Below are 21,559 nucleotides of genomic sequence, written 5' to 3'. Positions count from 1 at the left end.
CACAGCTGGACTGGAGTTCAGGTTCCCATATTGGGCTGCCGTTTTTTGTACTGGGACACAGGTTTCTGTACAAGGATGCATATTCCCATAATGGGATGCAGGTTCCCATAATGGGATGCTGTTTTCTGTCCTGGGATGCAGGCTCCTGTACTGGGATGCAGGCTCCCGTACTGGCATGTTGGTTTCCGTACTGGGCTGCTGGTTTTTGTACTGACATGCAGGTTTTTATACTGGGATGCAGGTTCCTGTACTGGGATGCCCGCAGCTGTACCGGGGTGCAGGTTCCCATACCGGGATGCAGGCGCCTGTACCGGGATATCCGCAGCCGTCCCAGAACGCCGGCGCCATCCCATGCTGCGAGCGCCGGGTGCCGGCTCCCTGCCCGCGCCCTGGGCCGTGTCCCGGCGTTGCCGGCGGGGCGGGGCGGGGCGGGTCCCGGTTCCCCGTGCGGCGGCGGTGGGGGGTGCGGGGAGGGGGGGGCGCTGCGCCGCGCGCTGCGGCGGGGGCGGCTCCGCTCGGCTCCGCTCCCGCCCCCGCCGCCGCCGTCGCCCGGCTGCCATCGGCGGCTCCCGGCGCCGCCGCTCGCCGCTCGCTCCCGGGCCCGCCGCAACGCGGGGCTGGCGGGGAGAGCCGCCCCCGCCGCCGCCCCCGCCGCCCGCGCCGCTCCCCTGCCCGGCTCGCCGGCCCCGGGCGCGGGGGAGCGGCGGAGCCCTCCTCCCGCCGTGTGCATGGACAGGAGCTCCCTGCTGCAGCTCATCCAGGAGCAGGTGAGGCGGCCCGGGGGGCACCGGGCACGGGGCTGCGCTCGGGGGAGGCCGCCGGACGCCGGCTATCGCTACCGGGGGCGGGGATGCTCGCACGCACCGGGCACGGCTGGCGCACAGCGGGCAGCGCTGCCCACCCGGGGCGGCCACCGCGGCCATGCCACCCCCTGCCAGCGTCCCTCGGTGCCCCTCATCGCCGCCCTGCGGGACCGACCCATCCCTTGTGCTGCTGAGAACGCGCCACTCATCTCACTTGTGGCCTCTCCCTCCGTCAGCGCCGGGTCGGATCCTGCCCGGTACGCCCTCAAGGACGAGGGGTGCTGGGCACGGAGCCCCAGCGCGGCCCGCGGGGTCTGGGTGCCGGATGGAGCCCCGGGGGTGCTGTGGGCTCGGTCCCGCCGGCGAGGCGGGGGTCTGCACCCACCCCCGTGACCTGATTGCGGGATGAAGCCGTGGAGCATCAACGCTGCGTGGCACGGTGGGGCCTCGAGAGGTTTTCACCCGCTGCCCCCCGGCCCCCACCAGCCTCCCTCTGAGCTCCATCGTCTCGCCCCTCCATCCCTCAACCAGCCCTGGCCCAGCTGACGGTTCTCCCCCGGGCTTGGGGAAGGAATTTCTTGGGGATCAGGAAAATTAACTGTTCCCCCACTCGCCCCCCGTTGTTTCCATGACCTTGGCTGAGTCCCCCGGCCCGGGAGCGGCGGTGCTGTCCCCCGTATCACCCTACCCTCGGGCACACGGACTCTATGTGAACCCGAGCTCTTCGGAAATGAGCAGCATCCTCCCCGGGAATGAGCGGTGCTGCGAGGGCTGGGGGCTGGGGATTGGGGCCCTCCCCGGGGGTCCTAGGGTGTCAGTGAAGTTGGGGTGGGAGGAGATGCACCCCAAAAGCAGAGAGGCGCTCCCTGGCTGCTGACAGGGCTCTTTGCACTCTTGGGGCCGGTGGCTCAGCGTGGGGACAGCGTGGCCAAGTCCCGGCGTGACCGCACGTGGAGCCCGTGGGGTGACGGGTGTGGGACAGGGGCACGGATGACACCAGGGTGCTCTTGTCCCCATGGCTGGGGCTGCTCCCATGGGCTGGCGGCTGCTGAGAGGTTGCAAGTGCTGCCTGCAGCCTGCACCCCTCATCCCACCCTGCACCCCTCATCTCACCCTGAACCCGCTCCGGGCAGCCAAAGCCACTCGGGAAAGAGGCTGTGGCTGTTTCCTGCCTAGGGAACAGGGAGGGACAGGGTGCCCACCCGCGTGGGGACACGATCCCATGTCCCAACACTTCCTTTCCTGCCTATCCCACGAGGATGAGGCTCCTCTCCCGCATTTCCCTCCCTGCAGAAGCAAGGAGCAAACCCCACACTTCTTCAGGGTGTGATTCAGGGGCTGTGCTCCGGCCGTGGGTGCCCGCTCCCCATCTCCACCCTCCTGTGCCATACTGGGCTCCCTGTCCCCGTCCCATGTCGGGTACCCCGTGGTGCGCTGTCCCTGGAGGGCTCAGGGTGCCCGGCCCGCCCTGGGAGCCCCGAGGATTGCTCAGCGTGCCCCGGCACGGGGCGCGGTGGATCCCAGCGGCCGGCGGCAAGGGCGGCGGGAGGAGCGGGAGGAGGAGGAGGAGAAGAGGAGGAGGAGGCTAGTGCCAGGGCTGCGCGTGTGTTTAGCTTGTGGCTTCCTGGCTGGCAGGCTGCTGGCGGCGAGAAATAACTGAGTGGGAGAGTGTTGGCTGCGCCGCGGGGAGACGGGGACACCGGCACGGCACGGGGCACCAGCGTGGCACAGGGCACCTCACGGGGCACGATCCAGGGGGGCTGCAGGCTGCGGTGCCCCTCGCAGAGGCAGGGACAGGTGTCATGGAGCCAGTCGCGAGGCCCCAGGGGCACCAGGAGGTGTCCCCAGCCGGGCAGGGAGCTGCAGCCCCGGCACGCCGGTGATGCTCCGTGCCGTGCCCCGCAGCTCGACCCCGAAAACACCGGCTTCATCGGGGTGGAGACGTTCGCCAGCCTGGTGCACAGCCATGAGCTGCCCCTGGACCCCGCCAAGCTCGACATGCTGGTGGCCCTGGCACAGGGCAACGACGAGGGGCAGGTCTGCTATCAGGAGCTGGTAGACCTGGTCAGTGCCGGGCGGCCGCAGGGACGGGGTGGGTGCCAGGCCGGGGTGGGCACCGGACACCTCCCTGTGCCCCTGGGGAGAGGGGCAGACGCTGGCGGTCCCCAGGGACTGCCCTGGCGTGGGATGGCGGCGTGGCCTGGGGATGGCTCGTCCGTGGCACCGGGGCTGGCTGGGCAGGGGGTGGCCCCAGGCCGCGCGTCCCGAGCTGCCCCCGCCGCCCCCGCGGGCGCGGCCTCTCTCCGCAGATCAGCAGCAAGCGCTCCAGCAGCTTCAAACGCGCCATCGCCAATGGGCAGCGGGCGCTGCCCCGCGACGTTCTGCTGGACGAGACCGGCCTCGGCATCTACAAGCGCTTCGTCCGCTACGTAGCCTACGAGATCCTGCCCTGCGAGATGGACCGGCGCTGGTACTTCTACCAGCACCGCACCTGCCCGCCCCCCGTCTTCATGGCAGCTGTCACCCTCACCCAGGTACGGGGCACGGGTGAGCCGTGCCCAGCTGGTCCTGGATGGTGGGTCCTGGAGACCTCGGCAAGGATCAGATAGGATGGGTGAGCCTGATTCTGGGCTCCTGGTGCACACAGAGGGGCTCAGAGCTGACACGAAGGGACGTGTGACCCTGGATGTGACATCTCCATGCCCATGTGGGTGACTCAGACATGGCGCAGTGGGGCTGGGTTGCTGCAGTCGTGATGTTCTGGTGCCCACAGAGAGGCTCAGATACGGGGTGAAGGGTTGGGTGCCCCTCGTTTTGACATCCTGGAATCCATGGTGGGGCTAAGGTCCAGGACAGAGGGGATGGGTGACCCCAGTCATGATGTTCTGGTGCCCATAGATGGGAGCCTATAGAGGGGCTCAAATCTAGGGTGGAAGGAATGGGTGACCCCAGTTGTGATGTCCTGGTGCCCTTGGGGGGCTCACATCTGGGATGAAGGGATGGAGGACCCCATTAGTGACATCCTTGTGCCCGTATGTGGGACTCAGACCCAGGGCAGTGGGGATGGGTGACCCCAGCTGTGACATCCTGGTGCCCTTGTGGGGCTCAGATGTGGGGTGAAGGGGGTGACAGCCACGGCGTTTGCCACAGATCATCGTGTTCCTGTGCTACGGGGCCCGGCTGAACAAGTGGGTGCTGCAGACCTACCACCCTGAGTACATGAAGAGTCCCCTGGTCTATCACCCCGGGCACCGGGCGCGCGCCTGGCGCTTCCTCACCTACATGTTCATGCACGTGGGGTAGGTCCTGCCGGGGGGGACACTGGGAACACCCCGGGGGCTGTGCAGGCTGACCCCCTGCTGGTCCCCTCCTGTGCCCGGGCAGGCTGGAGCAGCTGGGGTTCAACGCCCTCCTGCAGCTGATGATTGGGGTGCCCCTGGAGATGGTGCACGGCATCCTGCGCATCAGCTTCCTCTACCTGGCCGGGGTCCTGGCAGGTGGGTGCTCCCCGGGAGGGGCCTGTCCCCATCCCCCCGTGGGTCCCTGTCACCAGCCCGAGGAGGGCACGGGGAGGTGCATGCCGGGTTTGATGGGATGCTGGGCTCTGCTGGCTGCCACCTGCCAGCATCACTTGGCTGGGGACGGGGGGGGGCAATGTAGGCCGTAAATAATTAATTTATGTAGACAATAATTAATTAATGCTGTGGGGGTGAGAGTCCATGCTGAGCCCTGTCTATACCCCCAGGCTCCCTCACCGTCTCCATCACGGACATGAGGGCCCCCCTGGTCGGGGGCTCAGGGGGGGTCTACGCCCTCTGCTCTGCTCACCTCGCCAACGTTGTCATGGTCAGCCAGGGGACAAGGGGACACAGAGGGATGGACAGGGGGTGGGTGGCTTAGTAGGGTGGACAGCACGATGGGGAATGCCAATACAGTGGGAGCTACCTGCAGATTGGGCAAGGTGGCGGGACATGAGCGGGACATGGGGTGGCTGTCACTGTGGGGTGGGTAGCCACATGTGACATTGGGGGGGATGCTGTGGCACTGTGGGGCGCTTGGTCTGTGGTGTGGGCAGCATTGGTGGGGGATGCTGTGGAGTGGCATTAGGGGGACCACCTTGGTTGGCATCATGGGGTGGGTGCATATGGGGAGGAGGAGGGACGTGAGAGAGCTCCATGGGCACTCCAGGGGCTCTGGCAGCAGCCCCCTCCTCAGTGCTGGAGCATCACTGGTGCCAGCCCATCATGCCTCCATCCCTGCATCCATTGATCATCCATCCATCCATCCATCCATCCATCCATCCATCCATCCATCCATCCATCCATCCATCCATCCCTCCATTCCCACAGAACTGGGCTGGGATGCGCTGTCCCTACAAGCTGCTGCGGATGGTGCTGGCGCTGGTGTGCAGTGAGTACCCATCACCCGATTCCCCCTGGCCGTGCGGGGCCCCGGGGCGGGCTCAGCACCTCCCGCTCCGTCCCGCAGTGAGCTCCGAGGTTGGTCGCGCCGTCTGGCTCCGCTTCTCGCCGCCGCTGCCGGCCTCGGGCCCCCAGCCCAGCTTCATGGCGCACCTGGCGGGGGCCATCGTGGGCATCAGCATGGGGCTGACCATCCTGCGCAGCTACGAGGAGAGCCTGCAGGACCAGTGCGGCTGGTGGGTGCTGCTGCTGTCCTACGGCACCTTCTTGCTCTTCGCCGTCTTCTGGAACATCTTCGCCTACGACCTGCTGGGGGCACAGATCCCCCCCCCGCCGTAGCCGCCCCCCGCCCCGCCCCTGCGGTTGGTTTGTTTTCCAAGCCCGGTGGAGGGGCTGGGGGGGTCCCCGCGCGTGACATGGGGACAGGCCACCCCCCGCCCGCCTGCCCCCTCGGTGCTAGCGAACGCGCCGCCCCCCGCCCCCCCGAATGTCCCCTGCCGCCCCCACGCTGTAGCCCCGTCCCCCAAAGGATGCTTCAGCCCTGCCCCGGCATCGCCAAGCCCCCGGGGTGCCCGCAGGGCTCGGAACGTGCCCCTCGGGAAGGAGCCGAATGAGGGGGATCCCCCCGCTGGCTCCCGTACCCCTTTTCCAGGGTAGGGGCCGCTTCGTTGCCCCCCAGGACCTGCACTTTCACACGAAGGACTGGTGCCAAAAGAGGAGCGATTTATTTTTCTATGCCAAAATAAATATAAATAAAAGAAAGAGGAATACAAAAAAAAAAAAGAAGGATATGGGGAGAGCCCGGCAGGAATCAGCTGAGACCGGCACAACTCATTTTGGCAGTGCCCTCGGCGGCACAGCCCCCCCCTCCCCGAGCCCCGGCCCCCCCGCTTTGCTGCCAGCCGCCCTCCCGGGACAGGGGCTGGCCTCGGGATGGGGCACGGGGGGGATCCCCGCTCTGACCCGCCCCCCCGACCTTTTTGGAGTATAAATAAATATTTTGCACACTGCCGGGGCTCGTGTCTCTGTCGGGGGAGGGCGTTCTGTGGTGCCCCCCATCCCTGCTGGGAGGCCGTGCGGATGCCGGGGCTGGCTGGCCGGGGGGCGGGGGGGGCACAGTCGGGCTCGGGACTTACTGGAGCAGAAAACTCCGGGATAAGTGAAGCGGCACCCGGCTGAGCCCCGCGGGGCTGGCAGCGCGGGGGGCACATGGGTGCGGGGGGGTTCGGCAGCACGGCCGGGCACGGAGACCACCCCCCGATCCAGCCCCGCCCGCTGCAGTGCACTCAGCGCTGGTTCCAGGCAGCCGAACCTCCCCCCACTCACATCCCCTGCATCCCCAGCTCCCAGCACCTCCATGTCCTCTCCTCCTTGGCCTCTCACGCCCCAAAACCCCGCTCGCGCCATTCTGTACGCACTCCTCCCATCAAACCCCACCTCATCCCACATCCATCCATCCATCCATCCATCCATCCATCCATCCATCCATCCATCCGTCCGTCCGTCCATCCATCCATCCATCCATCCATCCATCCATCCGTCCGTCCGTCCGTCCGTCCATCCATCCATCCATCCATCCATCCATCCATCCGTCCATCTCACATTCAGTCCCATAAACGCACCCAGACCACGCCCCCTCCAGCGTCCTCCCCTCCTTAGCCCCGCCCCTCGCGGCGCGCTCAGCCCCCACCCCCTGTCCGTCAGGCCACACCCCTCAACGACACCGCCCCTTCCTTAGCCCCGCCCCCGGCACACAGTCCACGCCCCTACCCTCAGACCCCGCCCCTCAACCCCGCCCCTTATCTGCCCGCCCCTTTCCCGCAGACCCCGCCCCCTGCCCGGCCCCGCCCCGGAAGCGGCGCTGTCGCAGTGCGCGGCCGGAGCGGCGGAGCCGGAGCCGGAGCCGGAGCCACCGGGGCCGCCCGAGCCAGCGGAGCCGCGGCCCCAGGGCCGGCCCGGGCCGCGCCATGAAGGGCAAGGAGGAGCGCGAGGGCGGCGCGGCTGGGCCCGGCGCGGCGGGGCCGGGCGCGGGGGGCGCGGGCGGCGGCAGCCCCGAGAAGAGCCACAGCGCCCAGGAGCACAAGGAGCAGGGGAACCGGCTCTTCGGCGGCCGCAAGTACCCCGAGGCCGCCGCCTGCTACGGCCGCGCCATCGTGAGTCCCAGCGGCGCCCCCGGCCCGCGCGGGATCGGCCCCCGGGACGGGAGCACCGGGGAGGGGACACCCGCACCGCCGTCCCCAAGGGCCTGGCCTGGGTACCCTCGGGACGGGACTCCCCGGGAACGGGAAATACCAGCCTCCCTCCTGGTCTCGATGAGCCCCGGCTGGAACCTCCCCCTTGGCCTGGACACCCTCCCGGTCCTGGCCTGGCCAACCCTGGGATGGGATCCCCGGGGATGGGACACCCCCGCCACGCACCTGGCCTTGACTCCCGCACGATGGGCCTGCCCCCAGCCTGGACATCTCCCGAGCCCCAGGCTGGATATCACCAGGATGGAACCTCCTTGGGCTGAGCTCTTATTTCATAGGGCTTGGCCAAGATACCCCTGAGATAGAACCTTTTTAACCTGGACACTGTTCCCTCACGGGCCTGGCTCCTCCTGGGGTGGGCTGGACACAGCTCTGGGCCTCCTGGGCCTGGCCCCCTCCCTGGACTTGGACACCCCTAGCCCCTCCTCTCCCCCACCCAACTCCAAGCTAGACTGCTCTACACCCCATCCCGAGCCTGTTTCCCCTAAACCCTGCACTGTCCCTAGGCTGTCCTGGGTAGGGCTGACCTACCCTGGCACAGTCAGGGTGCCAGGGGTGACAGTCCCCTCTGGGGGCAGGGACATCAGCTGCCCTATGGGGACCGGGCCCAGCCGGTCCCCAGTCCATACCAGCACCTCCCCACGGGGTGCACGCCCCACTGGCACTGCTGCCTCTCCCTGCCCAGGGTGACAGTGCTGTGCTGCTGGCTCACCGAGTCACCCGGCTGTCACCAGCACGTCCTGGCCCTGCCGCCACCAACATGGGCCTGTCCCCACAGAACCGGAACCCCTTGGTGGCTGTGTACTACACCAACCGGGCCCTGTGCTACCTGAAGATGCAGCAGCACGACAAGGCGCTGGCTGACTGCAAGCGGGCGCTGGAGCTGGACGGGCAGTCTGTGAAGGCTCACTTCTTCCTGGGCCAGTGCCAGATGGAGATGGAAAACTACGACGAGGCCATCGCCAACCTGCAGAGAGGTGAGCGGGCACGCTGCCACTGTCCCCTGCTCCTGTCTGCTGGGAAAGGGCCAGGGATGGCAATGGGGATGCTGCCACTGGCTCTGAGGTGCCCTTTCTCCCCTCAGCCTACAACCTCGCCAAGGAACAGCGGCTGAACTTTGGGGACGACATCCCCAGCGCACTGCGCATCGCCAAGAAGAAACGCTGGAACAGCATTGAGGAGAAGAGAATCAACCAGGAGAATGAGCTGCACTCCCACCTGACCAAGCTGATTGTGGCCGAGAAGGAGAGGTAACGGGGCACTGGAAGGCTTTTGTAGTGCTGCCAGGCTGGTACAGCTCTGTGAGGTGCCTCTGCAGAGCCCTGCAGCAGGGAAGGGAGTGACAATGTCCCCCCATCCTCCTGATCTCCCACTCTGTCCTAGGGAGCTGGCAGAGTGCCGAAAGACTCAGCAGGAGGAAAACACGGACGAGAGCCGGGGCCGTGTTCAGCTGGCCAGCATCGAGGCCAAACACGTGAGCGGGGGCTGGGGGCTTCCTCATCCCATCCCCATCCTCATGCTCTGCTGCAGCCAGGGAAGCTGCAGAGCTGCAGCTGTGCAGGTGAAAGCTGGGAGGCCTTGGGACACAGCACAGTAGCCTTCATTCTATAGCTTGAGCCAGCACTGTAGGGCTGTTGTGTCCCTCCATGACTTCTTCCCCTGCTCTGTCATCTCTTGTCCCAGCCTGGCAGCGGTGGCGCCTGCTGTGCCTGTGGCTCACTGAGGAAACACAAGTGGCTCTTGGCCACATGTGGGTCTGGGTGCTGGGGACTAATCCCAGATAAATATAGGCCCACAGAGGAAGGTTATTTTTAAGCTGGATCACTTGCCAGGTTCAGCCAGGAGCTTCATAGGCAGAGGTGCCACCGAGGACCTGCCACAACACCCATGGGTGGGAGGCTTCGTGCCTCTCCATGGGCCCCTGCACACCAGGGACCCCTTGTCCTCAAGGGCTTCTCTTTCAGGACAAATACCTGGCAGACATGGACGAGCTCTTCTCCCAAGTGGATGAGAAGAGGAAGGTGAGTGTAGCCCAGCCTGTGCTCCAGTAAACCTCCTGTGTACCCTGTTCCCCCCTCTGAGCCAGCACCGCCTCCCAGCCTTCTTTCCTGACCCAGCTGTGCCTCTCTCGAGCCAGAAGCGGGACATCCCTGACTACCTGTGTGGGAAGATCAGTTTTGAGCTGATGAGAGAGCCCTGCATCACGCCCAGTGGGATCACCTATGACAGAAAGGACATTGAAGAGCATCTCCAGGTACTGCCAGGCCAAGGGGCTTTCCCACAATGTTACCTGGGTGGGAAGGCATCTTTCTGCTCAACTCAGGGCTCCGCAGGCTCCTTGGGTTTGGTCCCAGTTACCTGCCCGGGCAGCTCCTTGTGGAGCAGGTGCTGCCAGGCCCTGCCCAACGTGGGGGTGGATATTGGCAGGGGTCTTGCACCTTGACCTGCCCTCATCCTGCTGGGAGGCACCTCCGAGGGGCTCTCCCTCTTCCTGGGGGAGGTGCCTGGTTGCTGGGGCAGATGCCACGTGGCGCTGGCCTCACAGCCACCTGCACCTCGGGGCTGAGCCCGGGCACGTGGAGTAACCGGTTCCCCTGCGCCTCCTCCCTGCAGCGCGTGGGTCATTTCGACCCGGTGACGCGGAGTCCCCTGACCCAGGACCAGCTGATCCCCAATCTCGCCATGAAGGAGGTGATAGATGCGTTCATCTCGGAGAACGGCTGGGTGGAGGATTACTGAGGGGCCGGGGGCAGCGCTGGCCCGCCTGGGTGCCCTGGCACAGCTGGCTCTCCCTGGGCTGGCACCATGCCTTACTCGCTCTCTGGCTGCCCCGGGCCTGGCGCTGGGCGAGCGCACGTCACCACATCCCCTTCCCGAGGAGCCGCAGCGGCTGGGCGGGCACCGCGGCTCCCCAGCTCCCCTCTCTGGCTCCAAGAGAGCCTGGGGGTTGGAATGCTGGCTCCTTGGCAGTGGCCTCACCATCATGTCCATCACCCCCTCAGCCAGGGAAGCCACGGTCCCCGGAGAGCACGTCCTGCTCCAGGGATTGCCACAGGGAGCTTGCTGGGATGAGCACCCAGAGCCCCATCCTTCCCTATGTTTAGAGTTGTTTCCTCCTCCTTCCACCTCCTGCCTGGCCAGGGTTGTGTCCTCTTCCCAGTAAATAGCCACTTGCTGGGATGCTGACGCACTCTCTGGCTTTCCCTGGGAAACAACTGCCCCAGGGCTGGAAGGGGCTGCTTCCCACCTCCCCTTCCCCACTGGGACTCTGGCTTCCTAAGAAAAACCACCTGGGTTAAAGTTCTTGTTCCTTTTAACAAAATCCCTTAAAAATCCCACAAAAAATAACCAACAGATTTGCATTCAACTGAGATTCCAGCGTTTGGTTGGCCGATGGCCTGCCTGGCTTTTGAGCGCCCCCTGGAAGTTTGCCAATGTCCATTAAAAAATATATATATATATAAAAAGAATAAAAAAAAGTTCAGCAATAAACATGGAAAAGGATCTGGAGTTGTTCACGGCAGCCATTTCTGGGTATATCCTGGCTTTGGGAATTGGTGCCATCCCATGAGGACCAGGTTTGCTCCAAGGATGTAGCAACACACAGTATGCTTCAGTAGAACAACTTTAATCCAAGGGGGAGGGTAAAGACCAGTGAAAACCAAAACTTTCTCAGGCAGTTGGTCCCAGTACCAGTTGCCTTTCCCTGAGGGTGGCAGGAGCTGGAGCTCCTGCCCTGGCTGGCATGGTGGTGACATGTCCTTGTCCCTGCCAGCCCTAGCCTAGGAAGGTGGAGATGAAGACACTGGTGTCCAGGTTGAGTGTGGCGTGCCACCAGCGGTCAGGGAAGTACAGGACCTGCAGGAGACACCAGTGGGGTTGCACAGCTCTGGCTGGGAAGCCTGGGGTCCCCTGCAGCCCCTGGACTCACCTCCCCAGGGTGCAGGGTGCACTCCAGTGGGCGCTGAGCCGGTGGCAGGGTGGGATACGTGTGCTGGAGCCAGGCCAGCGTTGTCTCATTGGGGTGGAAGTGTGGGGTTTTATCCGGTGGGTACAGAAACCAGCGCTGGAAAACACCGGGGGCACATCCCCTCCCAATTCCCCTCCAGCCTCTCAGGCTCAGCCCCAGGGGGGCTTCCCTATACCCAGGGACACCTATTAGGGGCTTGTTTCTCTCTCCCCCCTCCCCAGATACCTCCCCTAGGGCTCAGTTCTCACCTTCCTGCCGAAAATCACCTCGGAGAAACCAGGGCCGTGCCAGTGGAAGGGAACACCAGAGCCTGAGCCTGCGGTGGAACGGGGGTTGGTGCTGGGGAGAGCCCCCAGTCCCGGCCCAATCCCATCCCGCGGGTTCCCATCCCACACCCACCTGCGATCCCAAAGCTGTAGGCGGGGCTGGTGCCCGGGATGCGGAAAGGAGGTGGCACGTAGTGCTGGAAGAGGGGGCCCCACTCGGTGAAGTTGTTGTCCCCGAAGAAGTAGAGGGTGTCTAGGGGGACACGGGAGCTGAGCACGGCGAGGGGATGGGGCTGCGGGGGAAGGGACGGCGCTACCCACCGCTGCCCAGCCGGGCCGGGTCCTGCGGCTTCAGCAGGTGCTCCACGTACTCCTGGAACGGCACATCCACTGCGGGAAAGGAGGGATGAGCGGGGGAATGGAGGGATGAGCGGGGGAACGGGAGGGATGAGCGGGGGAAGCGGCTTCCCCGCGGCCGGGCACGGCCCCCGCGCTCACCTTTGCGATACGAGTAGGTGTTGGCCGTGCTGAGCCGCACTGGGAAGGGCCCGAAGGCCGCCAGCAGCTTCTCCCGGGTGCAGAGGGCTCGGAACGCCTGCAGGATGCAGGACAGGGAGCTGCGATGCTGCCGCCGCTCCTGGGGCACCGGGAGGTGTGTCCCACCCGGAATCCTCTGTCCCCTCCCGGCACTCACCGAATTGTCCGTGACCCCACCGAGGATCACCGGCCGGGAGAAGGCGAACCTGGGGGCAGCATCCAGCGGGGTCCCGCGAGGGCGGAGCACGGGAAGCAGCACTGACCCATCCCGGGACCGGGATCAGTCCCGACCCACCCCGGGACTGGCTCCAAACCACCCCCGAAGCACCGGGATCGGTCCCGACCACCTTCCCCCAGGTTCTCCCCCGCCGCCCCAGGGTCTGCCCCCCTCAGTTCCCCCCGCTCCTCCCCGTTAGCCCTCCCGGTGCACCGGAACTGTTCCCCGGCTCCCCTGTGTCGGTTCCGCGGGAGCCGGGACCGTGCCGGGTCGCCCGTACCGCTGCAGGAAGAGGGAGTAGGTGAGGGATGCATCAGCTCTCTCCACGGTGCAGCGTGGTTCCTCCGGCACCGAGCCTGCCAGCCTGCAACGCGACACTCCGCTCGGCACCGGCACCAGGAGCGGCACAGGGACCGGTCCCGGGGCAGCCTCTGCCCTTACCAGCCGCCGTCCGGAGGGTCGGTGCAGGCGCCGGGCCGGACCCAGCCCAGCGGCAGCAGCAGCAGCGGCAGCAGCCGCGCCGCCACCGCCATCGGGACCGGCGCCGGAGACACCGGGAACTACGATTCCCAGCATGCACCGCGATCGCAGAGTGCACAGAGTCATTGGGTGGGCGCATCGCTACGGGTCCCGATCAGGACCATAATTTAAGGAGCGGCGGAAAGCGGCCTCCTGGCACAAGGGGACAACAGCATGGGGACATCGGGGACACCGCCGGGCCTGGATGCATCCAGGCAAAGCAAAGACAGGAGTCATGGCTCGATTCAACTGCTGGTTTGTTTTAATCCAGTAAAAAACGGCCGGGCAGAGGATGCACCCTCAGCCCTTATTTACACAAATAAATACTGGGAGGGCGGTGCCAGGGATATCGGGCAGGGCACGCTGCCTGCCCTGCTCACCGCCCTGCCCCTCCCCGCTGCCAACTCTGCGCGGCCGTGGGGCTCAGGTGTACTCGCAGAGGTGGCCGCAGCCGGCGGGGCAGTGGGAGCTGGTCTCCAGCCACTTCATTATGTGCTGCAGGTGGCCACCGTGGCTGCAGCCCTGGCACCAGACGAAGAGCCCCTTCACCACGTGGTGACACACGGCACACATGCTGGCACACTGCCGACACCTGCACGGGGAAATTCAGGTGGACGTGGGCAGGGAGAGCCCTCGGGGAGCAACAAGAGGGAACAGGGGCACCCACTCCACCCCATTCCCCTGTCCCCACAAGTCCCTCTGGGCCCCCTCACCTGTCACAGATCCAGCCCCTGTTGCTCATGGGCCGCTTGCAGTTGCTGCAGTTGACGTGGAGGGTGGTGGAAGCCTGGTTGAGGCAGTTGATGGCACGGCAGGTGCTCAGCTTGATCACCTCGTTGGAGATGTTCCAGAGCTGGAAGCGCTGCAGCAGGTCGATGTAGGACGTGTACCAGTGCTCCTGGGGATAGCCACAGACAGCTGAGCCCCCACATCCACCCTGAAACTCCCTCAGGAACCCAGCCCTACATCCCAAAGGCAAGATTCCCCTGGGGGGCCTCAGTCGGAGAAAAGGAGGCTCAGGGGGGCCCTTCTCACTCTACAAGTCCCTGACAGGAGAGTGAAGCCAACTGGGGGTTGGGCTCTGCTCCCAGGGAACAAGGGACAGGAGAAGAGGAAATGCCTTCATGTTGTGCCAGAGGAAGTTTAGTTTGGATATTAGGGAGAATTTCTTCATTGAAGGGGTGGTCAGGCCCTGGCACAGCTGCCCATTGCAGTGGTGGAGTCACCATCCCTTGGGAGGATCTAAAAGCTGTGTTGATGTGGCACCTGGGGACATGGTTCAGTGGTGGCCTTGGCAGTGCTGGGGGAATGGCTGGACTCGATCTTAGAGAGCTTTTCCAACCTAAAGGATTCTGTGATTCTCTGATCCTTGCAGTGGGAGAACAGCTTTGCAATGCTTCCCTATATCAACAGGGCAAGGTCACCTCCCCATTCCTGGCCCTGCAGAGCCCACAATTCCCTGCCAGGACTGTTGGTAGGGCAGGTACTGGAGCCCTGTAGCTGCTCATGCTGGCTTAGAGCTGGCCTGACAAGGGCTGGAGGAGAAGGGATGTGCCCCAATCCCAGGAAGGATCCCATTCCATTGGGATGCACCCCTGTGGGTCCCAGCAAGGCACGGTCCTTCCCCCCAGGGGCTGTACCTGCGTCTGCTCATCGATCTCCTTGCGGATGCGCTCTCCCAGCACGATGAGCACGGACACAGCCGTCTGCACGTCGCCCTGCTCGGCGTAGAAGAGCAGCGTGTCCCGCACAATGGGGTTGAAGAAGTCGGAGGGCAGGCGGTTCTCGTAGAGCGAGTGGGAGATGGAGATCAGCGAGAAGGACTCCACGGGGGTCAGTGACACTGTCTCGGCCTCGTTGCCGCTGACGTGAGGGGAGTCGGCCTTGTCCTGCAGGTGGTCCAAGGCTGATGGGTTGTCCACGATTTCATGGCGCAGGGGGAAGGCTTCCTGGGGAAGGCTGTATTCCTGCTCTTCAGCTGAGAGGAGAAGAGCAGGAATGAGCAGGAGAAAATCCAGCTGGCACAGACAACACCGCCCTCTGTGCGCTCACCGTGCGGGTTCTCGTGGTCCATCATGTACAGGTCATCCTCATCTGCCTCCACATCTCCCAGCAGATAATCCGCAGGGACATCGCTGCCTTCTGTCTCCTCATTGTCTGCGTGCCCAGGGGAAGAGAAATCAGCTCATCACACCACTGAATCCACCTCCCAGTGTCCTGCCCCAGCATGCCAGGCTGTGCCTTAGCCACACAGCTCAGTTCCCCACCACTGACACTGTCACCCCAGGTCACGGGGGAAAATTGACTTTCTGCAGCACCCTGGGGCTCAGTGTCCTTCACCCTGGGGGCTGCAGCACATCCAGCCACCCCAATTCACAAGAAAAATGTCCCAGTTTATCCCCTATCTATGGCTGAGAAGGGAAGAGCTGTGTCCAGGCAGGAAGGTTACCCTCATTGTTGATCAGGGTGGAGGAGGAATCCATGAGGATGTTTTCTGTGCGGCTCTCTCCTTTGCTGCGGTCCAGTCTGGACTCACTGCCCAGTCCAGCAGGGATATCTTTCAGGTTAAAGCTGGGAAAAAAGTGCCAAATTTAACAGTCAGAGAAGTATAAAGTTTCTATTTCAGCCAGCAAACAGCCTGGATACAGGTGTCCAGTTGCAATTTGAATAGTGAAACATGATATGGTGATATCCCTTTGTGGGCAAAAGTCACCAGTCCCCACCGTGTGACTTAAAAATAAAGACACGTTGTGACTGTGATCACAACCCTTCCTCTAAGCCTGGTGGCACTGCACATGCACTGCAAAGGTCTCCCTGAAGACTTCCAGTGCTGAGCAGACTCTTGGCTCCATCTCCTTCCCCTCAGAGTCTGCCTCTCTCCAACGCTGTTTGTTATGCATCACCACGCTCGGCCTTCACCAAGATGGAAAAGGGAAGGGATGGGGTTGGAGCAGAGCCCAGCTCCCCAGGCTGCTGCTTGCTGTATCTCAGACAGCAGCACAGCCACCCTCTGGAGGCAGAGCTTCGTCAAGGACAGTGCTCGTTTCCTTTGGTGTTATTTGAGGATGTGTCACTCACTGTGGGAAGCCGGCCCTGCGAGGTCTGACAGCTCATTTGAAGTCCTCACCCCTCACGTTTATGTCATTGAGAAGAGGAAAAACAAGTTTTCCTGCTTCATTTGCCCACAACGGCTGCTGGCAGAGCTGGGCTGTGCTCTCCCTTGGAAAGGCTCCAGAAGAAAACCTCTGCACACTGGCAGTTCCAGCTCCAGCCATGAGACACCTTCTCCACTTGGAGAAAACCTCTGTACTTGGTCACTGGTCATTGCTGTCCTGGACACTGCTGAGGCCTCACCTCACATCCTGGGGTCACTTTTGGGGCCCTCATGACAGGAAAGTCATTGGGGGGCTGGAGCATGTCCAGGGGAGGGAATAGACAAAAGGAGGCTCATCGGGGAGCCTCCTTGTCACCTCCACAACTCCCTGACAGGAGGAGGCAGCCAGGGGAGTCAGGCTCTGCTCCCAGGGAACAAGGGACAGGAGAAGAGGAAATGGCCTCAAATTGTGCCAGGGGAGGTTTAGGTTTGGATCTTGGGAAAATTTCTTCTTGGACAGGGTGGTCAGGCACTGGCACAGCTGGAGTCACCACCCCTGGAGATGTTCAACATCATGCAGATGTGGTGATAAGGAACATGGTCTAGTGGTGGCCTTGGCAGTGCTACTGGGGGAAGGATCTCAGAGGACTTTTCCAACATTAGAGATTCTGTGATTCATGAATTCAGTAACTGCAAAGCTGGTCCCAGCCCCATGCCCCACCACAGGCCAAACTTTGGTTGAGGGAGGGAGGGGAGCAGTGTGTGAGGCTGCAGCTCAAGGCCAGGCTGGGGACTCACTTCCCACACCAACATGGGAAATGACTATGTTCAAACAATGCCAACATGCAAAAACCAGCACAGCCTGGCTGAGTCAGCTGTCCCTGTTCACTCCCTGTGTCTGCAGCAGGTTAGTTATTAGGTAGAAATTGTTCCCTGGGAGGGTGGGCAGGCTCTGGCACAGGGTGCCCAGAGAAGCTGTGGCTGCCCCTGGATCCCTGGAGGTGTCCAAGGTCAGGTTGGATGGGGCTTGAAGCAACCTGGGCTAGTGAGAGGTGTCCCTGCCCATGGCAGGGAATGGGCTGGGCTGGGATGAGCTTTAAGGCCCCTTCCAACCCAAACCATTCTGGTATTGATGTGATTCTATAACCACATCCCAGTCGAGCTGCTTCCACACCACCCCCTCACGGAGTTATCCCACTCATCTCATCACTCCCTGCAGCTCTGACTCCCCATACCTGTTCATGAGTGGGAGGGCAGTGCTGCCTTTCCCCATGCTGTGGTTGAGGTTTGTGGATGCCACAGTGCCAAGACTGGAGTAGATAATCCTCAGCATTGTCCATGTCTGAGCCACCTGCACAGAACACAACCCCTGTCAGACCTTTCCAGGCTGCCACCCCCTGCAGCAGCAGCTGTCCCTCAGCTCACCTGGTTGCGGTCCAGCCCCTTGGCCACCTTGGCGTTGTGGTCGCAGAGCTCGGCCAGCGGCCGGCCGGCCAGCGCGTACTGCTTGGCCGTGTGCACAAACCAGTCCATGCTGCCGCTCTCCACATCCGTCTCAAACACGCTGAGGGCGCTGGAGGACGAGATGTACTCAAACTGCTCCGTGGGGTCCAGCTTGCGCTTGAAGAAGATGGGGTGGCGCCGGTCCCCAATGTAGGGCTTGCGGTTGGAGTCAGAGGAGATGAGGCTCTCCTTGGCGGCGAAGGCCAGGTCTCCATAGAGGCTGTAGCACAGCCCCTCGGGGTTGGCGCGGTCGATGGGCTGGCTGGCGTCCTTGAAGATGTGCTGGTAAAGGGTGCTGTCCTTGGAGCCCGAGAGGAGGAAGTAGGGGTCGTGGAGGTGCCGCCACACAATGCCCGTGGTGACGTCCTTGTGCTCCTCGAACATGGCGGAGGGGATGAAGGGGCGGCGCACGTCCCACACGTAGATGTTGTGGTCCACCATCATGGAGCAAGTGGCGATGTGGTGCTTGCACTCGGGGCGCCACTTCACCCGTGCCACTGAGGCGATGGTCTGCACACAGTAGATCTCCTTGGCCCGTGTTGTGTTCATGTCCCACACCTTCACCATCTTGTCGCGGCCGCCCGTGGCCAGCCAGCCCCTGGGACGAGGATGGATCAGTGATCACTTCTCTGTTCCCACTGTGACACAGAAATGCTCACAGCACAGGTGTGACCATGTCCATGCCACAGGAAGGCAGCTGGGCTGCAATCCCATCCTCCCATGAGCTCCCCTGACACCTCTCTCTGCTCTGCAACAACCAGGTCAGGCAACACCCTCCTTCCTGCCCCCAGTTATGACCCTGTGCCTCCAGAGCCACATCTCAGTCAGACCAGTTCCCTCTGGCTCTGCTGTCCTCTGGCCAGGCCCAGCAGAGAGGAAAAGGCCATTCTGAACGTATTTCAGTGCCTCTCTAAGATCATGAGCAGTGGCAGCACTGCCTGTCAGGGAGATCTACACACTGTAACAGCTGCTTCCAGATCCTTCCCAGCAACCTCCCAGGAAAGGCAGGCAGGAAACACGACTGAACACAAGTGAGTTGTGTCCCAGAGCAGCCAAGTTATGCCTTCCTTAAGCTGAGCACTGGAGCAAGAGGCTGCTGTGACACTGCTATACCCAACCATACAACACGCAGTGCCTCAAAAACCCCTAATTTATCAAAGAACAAACCCCAAACACCGTTACACCACCCCAAATGCTCAAAGCAACAATCACTCCTATCTTCCAGCAACATCCCAGCCCCAGACACGAGGGGATAGCATATCCCAGTCCATGCTTTCCCCTACAAAATCCCAATCTTGTTTTAGGGTCTCTCTTGTCCTGAAGGCCGGGTGGCTGGTGGGGGCTGGCCCCACACTCACCTGTCCTCTGGGTGCCAGTCACAGCAGAAGACGGGCCCGTTGTGGGCCGTGAACATCCTCTCGTAGCGGTCGGGCCGGCGGATGTCCCACAGCTGCACATTCCCATTCTCGAAGGTGGCAGCAAAGGTGAAATAGTCCCGGATGCTGAACTGGACGTCACGCACGCTCTCCGATTGGCCTGGGAGGGGACACAAGTTGAGAGCTCCAGCAAAGCTAAAAATCCCACTGGAAGAGCCATGGGAATCCCTGGCACAGAGAGAAGGGGTAGCAAGGAATGTTGTGACTGTCTTCCATCTCCCACACAGACCCAGCTACTACTAAGAGGCAAAAAAAGGCACCAAAATGCCTCTCAGCTCCTTCTTTCCCTGCTCTGGGCATCGCATCCCGAGCAAACCCTCCTCCTGGGCAAGGGGAAGGGCAAAGCTCCCAACACCTGCCTCTCCTAAGGGTGAGGGAACAAGCAAAGAAAGGACAAAGCTGCCATACTCTACTTCCCCACCGGGAAACAGGGCAACAACAAGCACGTGTGTACCAGAGAAGGTGCTGACAGAGTCCTTCTTGCGCAGGTCAAAGCATTTCATGTAGCCGTCCTGGGAGCCGCTGAGCAGCATGTACACCTCGGTGGGGTGGAAGCACACCTTGTTGACCGTGCGCTTGTGCTCTGTGAACAGCTGGTCCTGCTTGTTGCGGGATGGCTTGCCCAGGTTCCAGGTGACCACCACACCGTTGGTGGCGGCGGTGGCCAGCAGGTTCTCATCCATCTGGTGCCACACCACGTCAGCGCAGCTGAAGTTCAGGGAGGGCTTGCGGCCCACACGGAGGTTCAGCTTCTCCACAAACTGCTCCTCCTCAATGGAGTAGATCTTGAAGATGTTGCGGCCGGCCACCACCACCTGGGCAGCGTCCCGGCACACGCTGATGGCGTTGGCAGGGGCGTCCAGGTGGCAGAACATGGTGCGGCCAGTCAGTGCATTGCCCCCCAGGGCAGTGGTGACCCTGGCCATTTTCTCCATGGCTGTCCTTGGGGTGCTGTCCCCTCCCCAGCAGGCTGCCTGCACACCCACACAGCTGCCCTGCCCTACCTCAGCCAGAGCTGGCCAGGGACTGGCTGGGCTCCCGTGTCTCCTGCCGGGCCCTGGTGGCTCCGACCGCGGCTTTTTGTGGCTGCATCAACAGGCCGTGGAGGTGAGAGACCACAGAGCTGCCTGAGAGAGGGCGATACAGCCCCACTCCGTGTTCTCCTCCTGCTGTCTTCTGCGGCTCCTGCTCAGGGAGTTCCTGAAAACCTTCTCTGGGTTCCTTCTTCCCTCTCCGGCCACACCCTGAGATGTTTCGCTGTTGCTGATAATATAGGTCAAGTACAGTGCTGTGGCTGAAATGAGAAGCGTCCGCAGCACTAAGTGGGGTGAAGTGAGGCCACGGTCACCTCCGTGGGGCACTCGGAGCCCCAAAGCCTGCAAGAACCAGGGACTGACCCTCCTTCTCTAGCAGAGGTGGGGGCAGCAGCTACTTCAGGCTTCCTGGAGGGATCACAGGGTCCCACGGGCTGTGTCCTCCAGAGCCAGGCTGTGCTCCTGCCACAGCACTGCCCTCTCCAGCCCCTCTGCCCTTCCCTTGCCAGGTCCCACATACCTCACACTGCAGGCCCTCATGGCCCCTTCCCCCTCAGAGCACCCTTAGGGTCCCCTCCTACCCCCGAAGCCACCCCCCAGCCCCTCATACCCAACACTCCCACCCCACCAGGGCCCCGTCCTGACCCACAGACCTCGCATATTCCACATCCTCCTTCTCCTGACCCACAGCCCCCAGGACCTCTCAGACCCCTCATACCCCACTCTTCCCCCTGTACAGAACCCGTTCTTGACCCAGAGCCCGTTCAGGGCCCCTTCCAGCCCTTCAGAGCCCACTCAGCGTTCTCTCAGAGCGCCCCCCCATACCCTCCTCAGGGCCTCTTCCCACCCCTCAAAGCCCCCAGGGCCCCTCCACAATCCCCTCCCACCTCACAGAGTCCCCTGCCGCTGTCACCTGGTCACGGATCCCCTCCGTGCGAAGCCCCGGTGCCGTTCCCGAGCCGTACCCCACGCCGGTTCCCCCGCCGGCAGCTCGGGCCGAGCAGGCCCCGCCGCCGCCGCCGCGGAACTCCCGCCAGGCCACGCCCTCTTCCGCCACGGGCTGCACTCCCGCCGCCAGGCCACGCCCCTTTCCGCTATTGGACACGCCCCTACCATCAGACCACGCCCTCTTCCGCCACGGGCTGCACTCCCGCCGCCAGGCCACGCCCCTTTCCGCTATCGGACACGCCCCTACCATCAGACCACGCCCTCTTCACTCTACCCACACCCGCCCGTTTGGGCTGGCCACGCCCCCTGTCCCTCTTGCCGTTCAACCCTGTCGGACTGCGGCAAGGCCATGCCCCTGCCATAGACCACGCCCCCTTGTTCCACCACGCCTCGTTTGCCTCCCCGTCCCGCTCCGGGATCCATCAGGCCCCGCCCACCCCATTGCTCTCACCAGGCCCCACCCCTGTCCCTGAAGCCCCGCCCACAGGGCAGGCTCCGCGCACGGAGCGGGGCGCGGTGGGGGCGGGGGCACAAGGTGGGCGTTGAGCCTTGGGGTTCGGGT

At 63.3% G+C, this 21,559-nt stretch overlaps 4 protein-coding genes across 6 annotated transcripts; 2 read left to right on the top strand and 2 right to left on the bottom strand.

Annotated features, from left to right (window-relative positions):
* The first annotated feature begins 566 nt into the window (after positions 1-566).
* On the top strand, positions 567-6,234 carry RHBDL1 (rhomboid like 1). Its single transcript, XM_033074001.2, has 8 exons — positions 567-767; positions 2,709-2,867; positions 3,113-3,337; positions 3,954-4,102; positions 4,188-4,300; positions 4,549-4,649; positions 5,153-5,213; positions 5,292-6,234. Exons 1-8 carry the CDS (start codon positions 729-731, stop codon positions 5,561-5,563), a joined length of 1,119 nt encoding a protein of 372 aa, XP_032929892.1. The 5' UTR covers positions 567-728; the 3' UTR covers positions 5,564-6,234.
* A 957-nt stretch (positions 6,235-7,191) lies between these two features.
* On the top strand, positions 7,192-10,977 carry STUB1 (STIP1 homology and U-box containing protein 1). The gene is made up of 7 exons (XM_033074005.2): positions 7,192-7,377; positions 8,252-8,450; positions 8,558-8,723; positions 8,857-8,947; positions 9,438-9,494; positions 9,611-9,727; positions 10,087-10,977. The coding sequence occupies exons 1-7, from the start codon at positions 7,192-7,194 to the stop codon at positions 10,210-10,212; spliced, it is 942 nt and encodes a 313-aa protein (XP_032929896.1). The 3' UTR covers positions 10,213-10,977.
* Positions 10,978-11,085: 108 nt separating this feature from the next.
* On the bottom strand, positions 11,086-13,097 carry JMJD8 (jumonji domain containing 8). Of its 3 annotated transcripts, none has more exons than XM_033074007.2 (9): positions 12,905-13,097; positions 12,744-12,827; positions 12,404-12,504; positions 12,208-12,304; positions 12,031-12,099; positions 11,843-11,962; positions 11,692-11,759; positions 11,405-11,539; positions 11,086-11,331 (listed from the first exon to the last, which is right to left on the bottom strand). In XM_033074007.2, the coding sequence occupies exons 1-9, from the start codon at positions 13,080-13,082 to the stop codon at positions 11,251-11,253; spliced, it is 933 nt and encodes a 310-aa protein (XP_032929898.1). In that variant the 5' UTR covers positions 13,083-13,097; the 3' UTR covers positions 11,086-11,250. The 3 variants fall into 3 exon arrangements, with proteins under 3 accessions (XP_032929898.1, XP_032929899.1, XP_032929900.1); XM_033074008.2 differs by having other exon boundaries at positions 12,404-12,452; positions 12,905-13,012; XM_033074009.2 differs by lacking the exon at positions 11,405-11,539 and having other exon boundaries at positions 12,404-12,452; positions 12,905-13,013.
* Positions 13,098-13,222: 125 nt separating this feature from the next.
* On the bottom strand, positions 13,223-21,077 carry WDR24 (WD repeat domain 24). Its single transcript, XM_033073980.1, has 10 exons — positions 20,963-21,077; positions 19,470-20,309; positions 18,938-19,115; positions 17,502-18,177; positions 17,312-17,427; positions 15,432-15,553; positions 15,035-15,139; positions 14,623-14,960; positions 13,696-13,880; positions 13,223-13,574 (listed from the first exon to the last, which is right to left on the bottom strand). The coding sequence occupies exons 2-10, from the start codon at positions 19,948-19,950 to the stop codon at positions 13,406-13,408; spliced, it is 2,370 nt and encodes a 789-aa protein (XP_032929871.1). The 5' UTR covers positions 19,951-20,309; positions 20,963-21,077; the 3' UTR covers positions 13,223-13,405.
* Between the last annotated feature and the right edge of the window lie 482 nt (positions 21,078-21,559).

Source organism: Catharus ustulatus, chromosome 16 (assembly GCF_009819885.2).
Source record: "Catharus ustulatus isolate bCatUst1 chromosome 16, bCatUst1.pri.v2, whole genome shotgun sequence".
Lineage (NCBI taxonomy): Eukaryota > Metazoa > Chordata > Aves > Passeriformes > Turdidae > Catharus > Catharus ustulatus.
This window is presented reverse-complemented; position numbering and strand designations above follow the sequence as displayed.

Coding starts and splice junctions, on each gene's coding strand:
- STUB1 (XM_033074005.2), top strand. CDS start 7,192: ATGAAGGGCAAGGAGGAGCGCGAGGGCGGCGCGGCTGGGCCCGGCGCG. Junction 7,378..8,251: donor CCTGCTACGGCCGCGCCATC/GTGAGTCCCAGC, acceptor CTGTCCCCACAG/AACCGGAACCCCTTGGTGGC. Junction 9,495..9,610: donor AAGTGGATGAGAAGAGGAAG/GTGAGTGTAGCC, acceptor CTCTCGAGCCAG/AAGCGGGACATCCCTGACTA.
- JMJD8 (XM_033074007.2), bottom strand. CDS start 13,082: ATGCGCCCACCCAATGACTCTGTGCACTCTGCGATCGCGGTGCATGCT. Junction 12,305..12,403: donor GTGGGGTCACGGACAATTCG/GTGAGTGCCGGG, acceptor TGCATCCTGCAG/GCGTTCCGAGCCCTCTGCAC. Junction 11,332..11,404: donor GCACCCTGCACCCTGGGGAG/GTGAGTCCAGGG, acceptor TGTCTCCTGCAG/GTCCTGTACTTCCCTGACCG.
- WDR24 (XM_033073980.1), bottom strand. CDS start 19,950: ATGGAGAAAATGGCCAGGGTCACCACTGCCCTGGGGGGCAATGCACTG. Junction 15,554..17,311: donor GCCCTCCCACTCATGAACAG/GTATGGGGAGTC, acceptor CTTTTTTCCCAG/CTTTAACCTGAAAGATATCC. Junction 13,881..14,622: donor AGATCGATGAGCAGACGCAG/GTACAGCCCCTG, acceptor GGCTATCCCCAG/GAGCACTGGTACACGTCCTA.
- RHBDL1 (XM_033074001.2), top strand. CDS start 729: ATGGACAGGAGCTCCCTGCTGCAGCTCATCCAGGAGCAG. Junction 2,868..3,112: donor ATCAGGAGCTGGTAGACCTG/GTCAGTGCCGGG, acceptor CTCTCTCCGCAG/ATCAGCAGCAAGCGCTCCAG. Junction 4,650..5,152: donor ACCTCGCCAACGTTGTCATG/GTCAGCCAGGGG, acceptor CCATTCCCACAG/AACTGGGCTGGGATGCGCTG.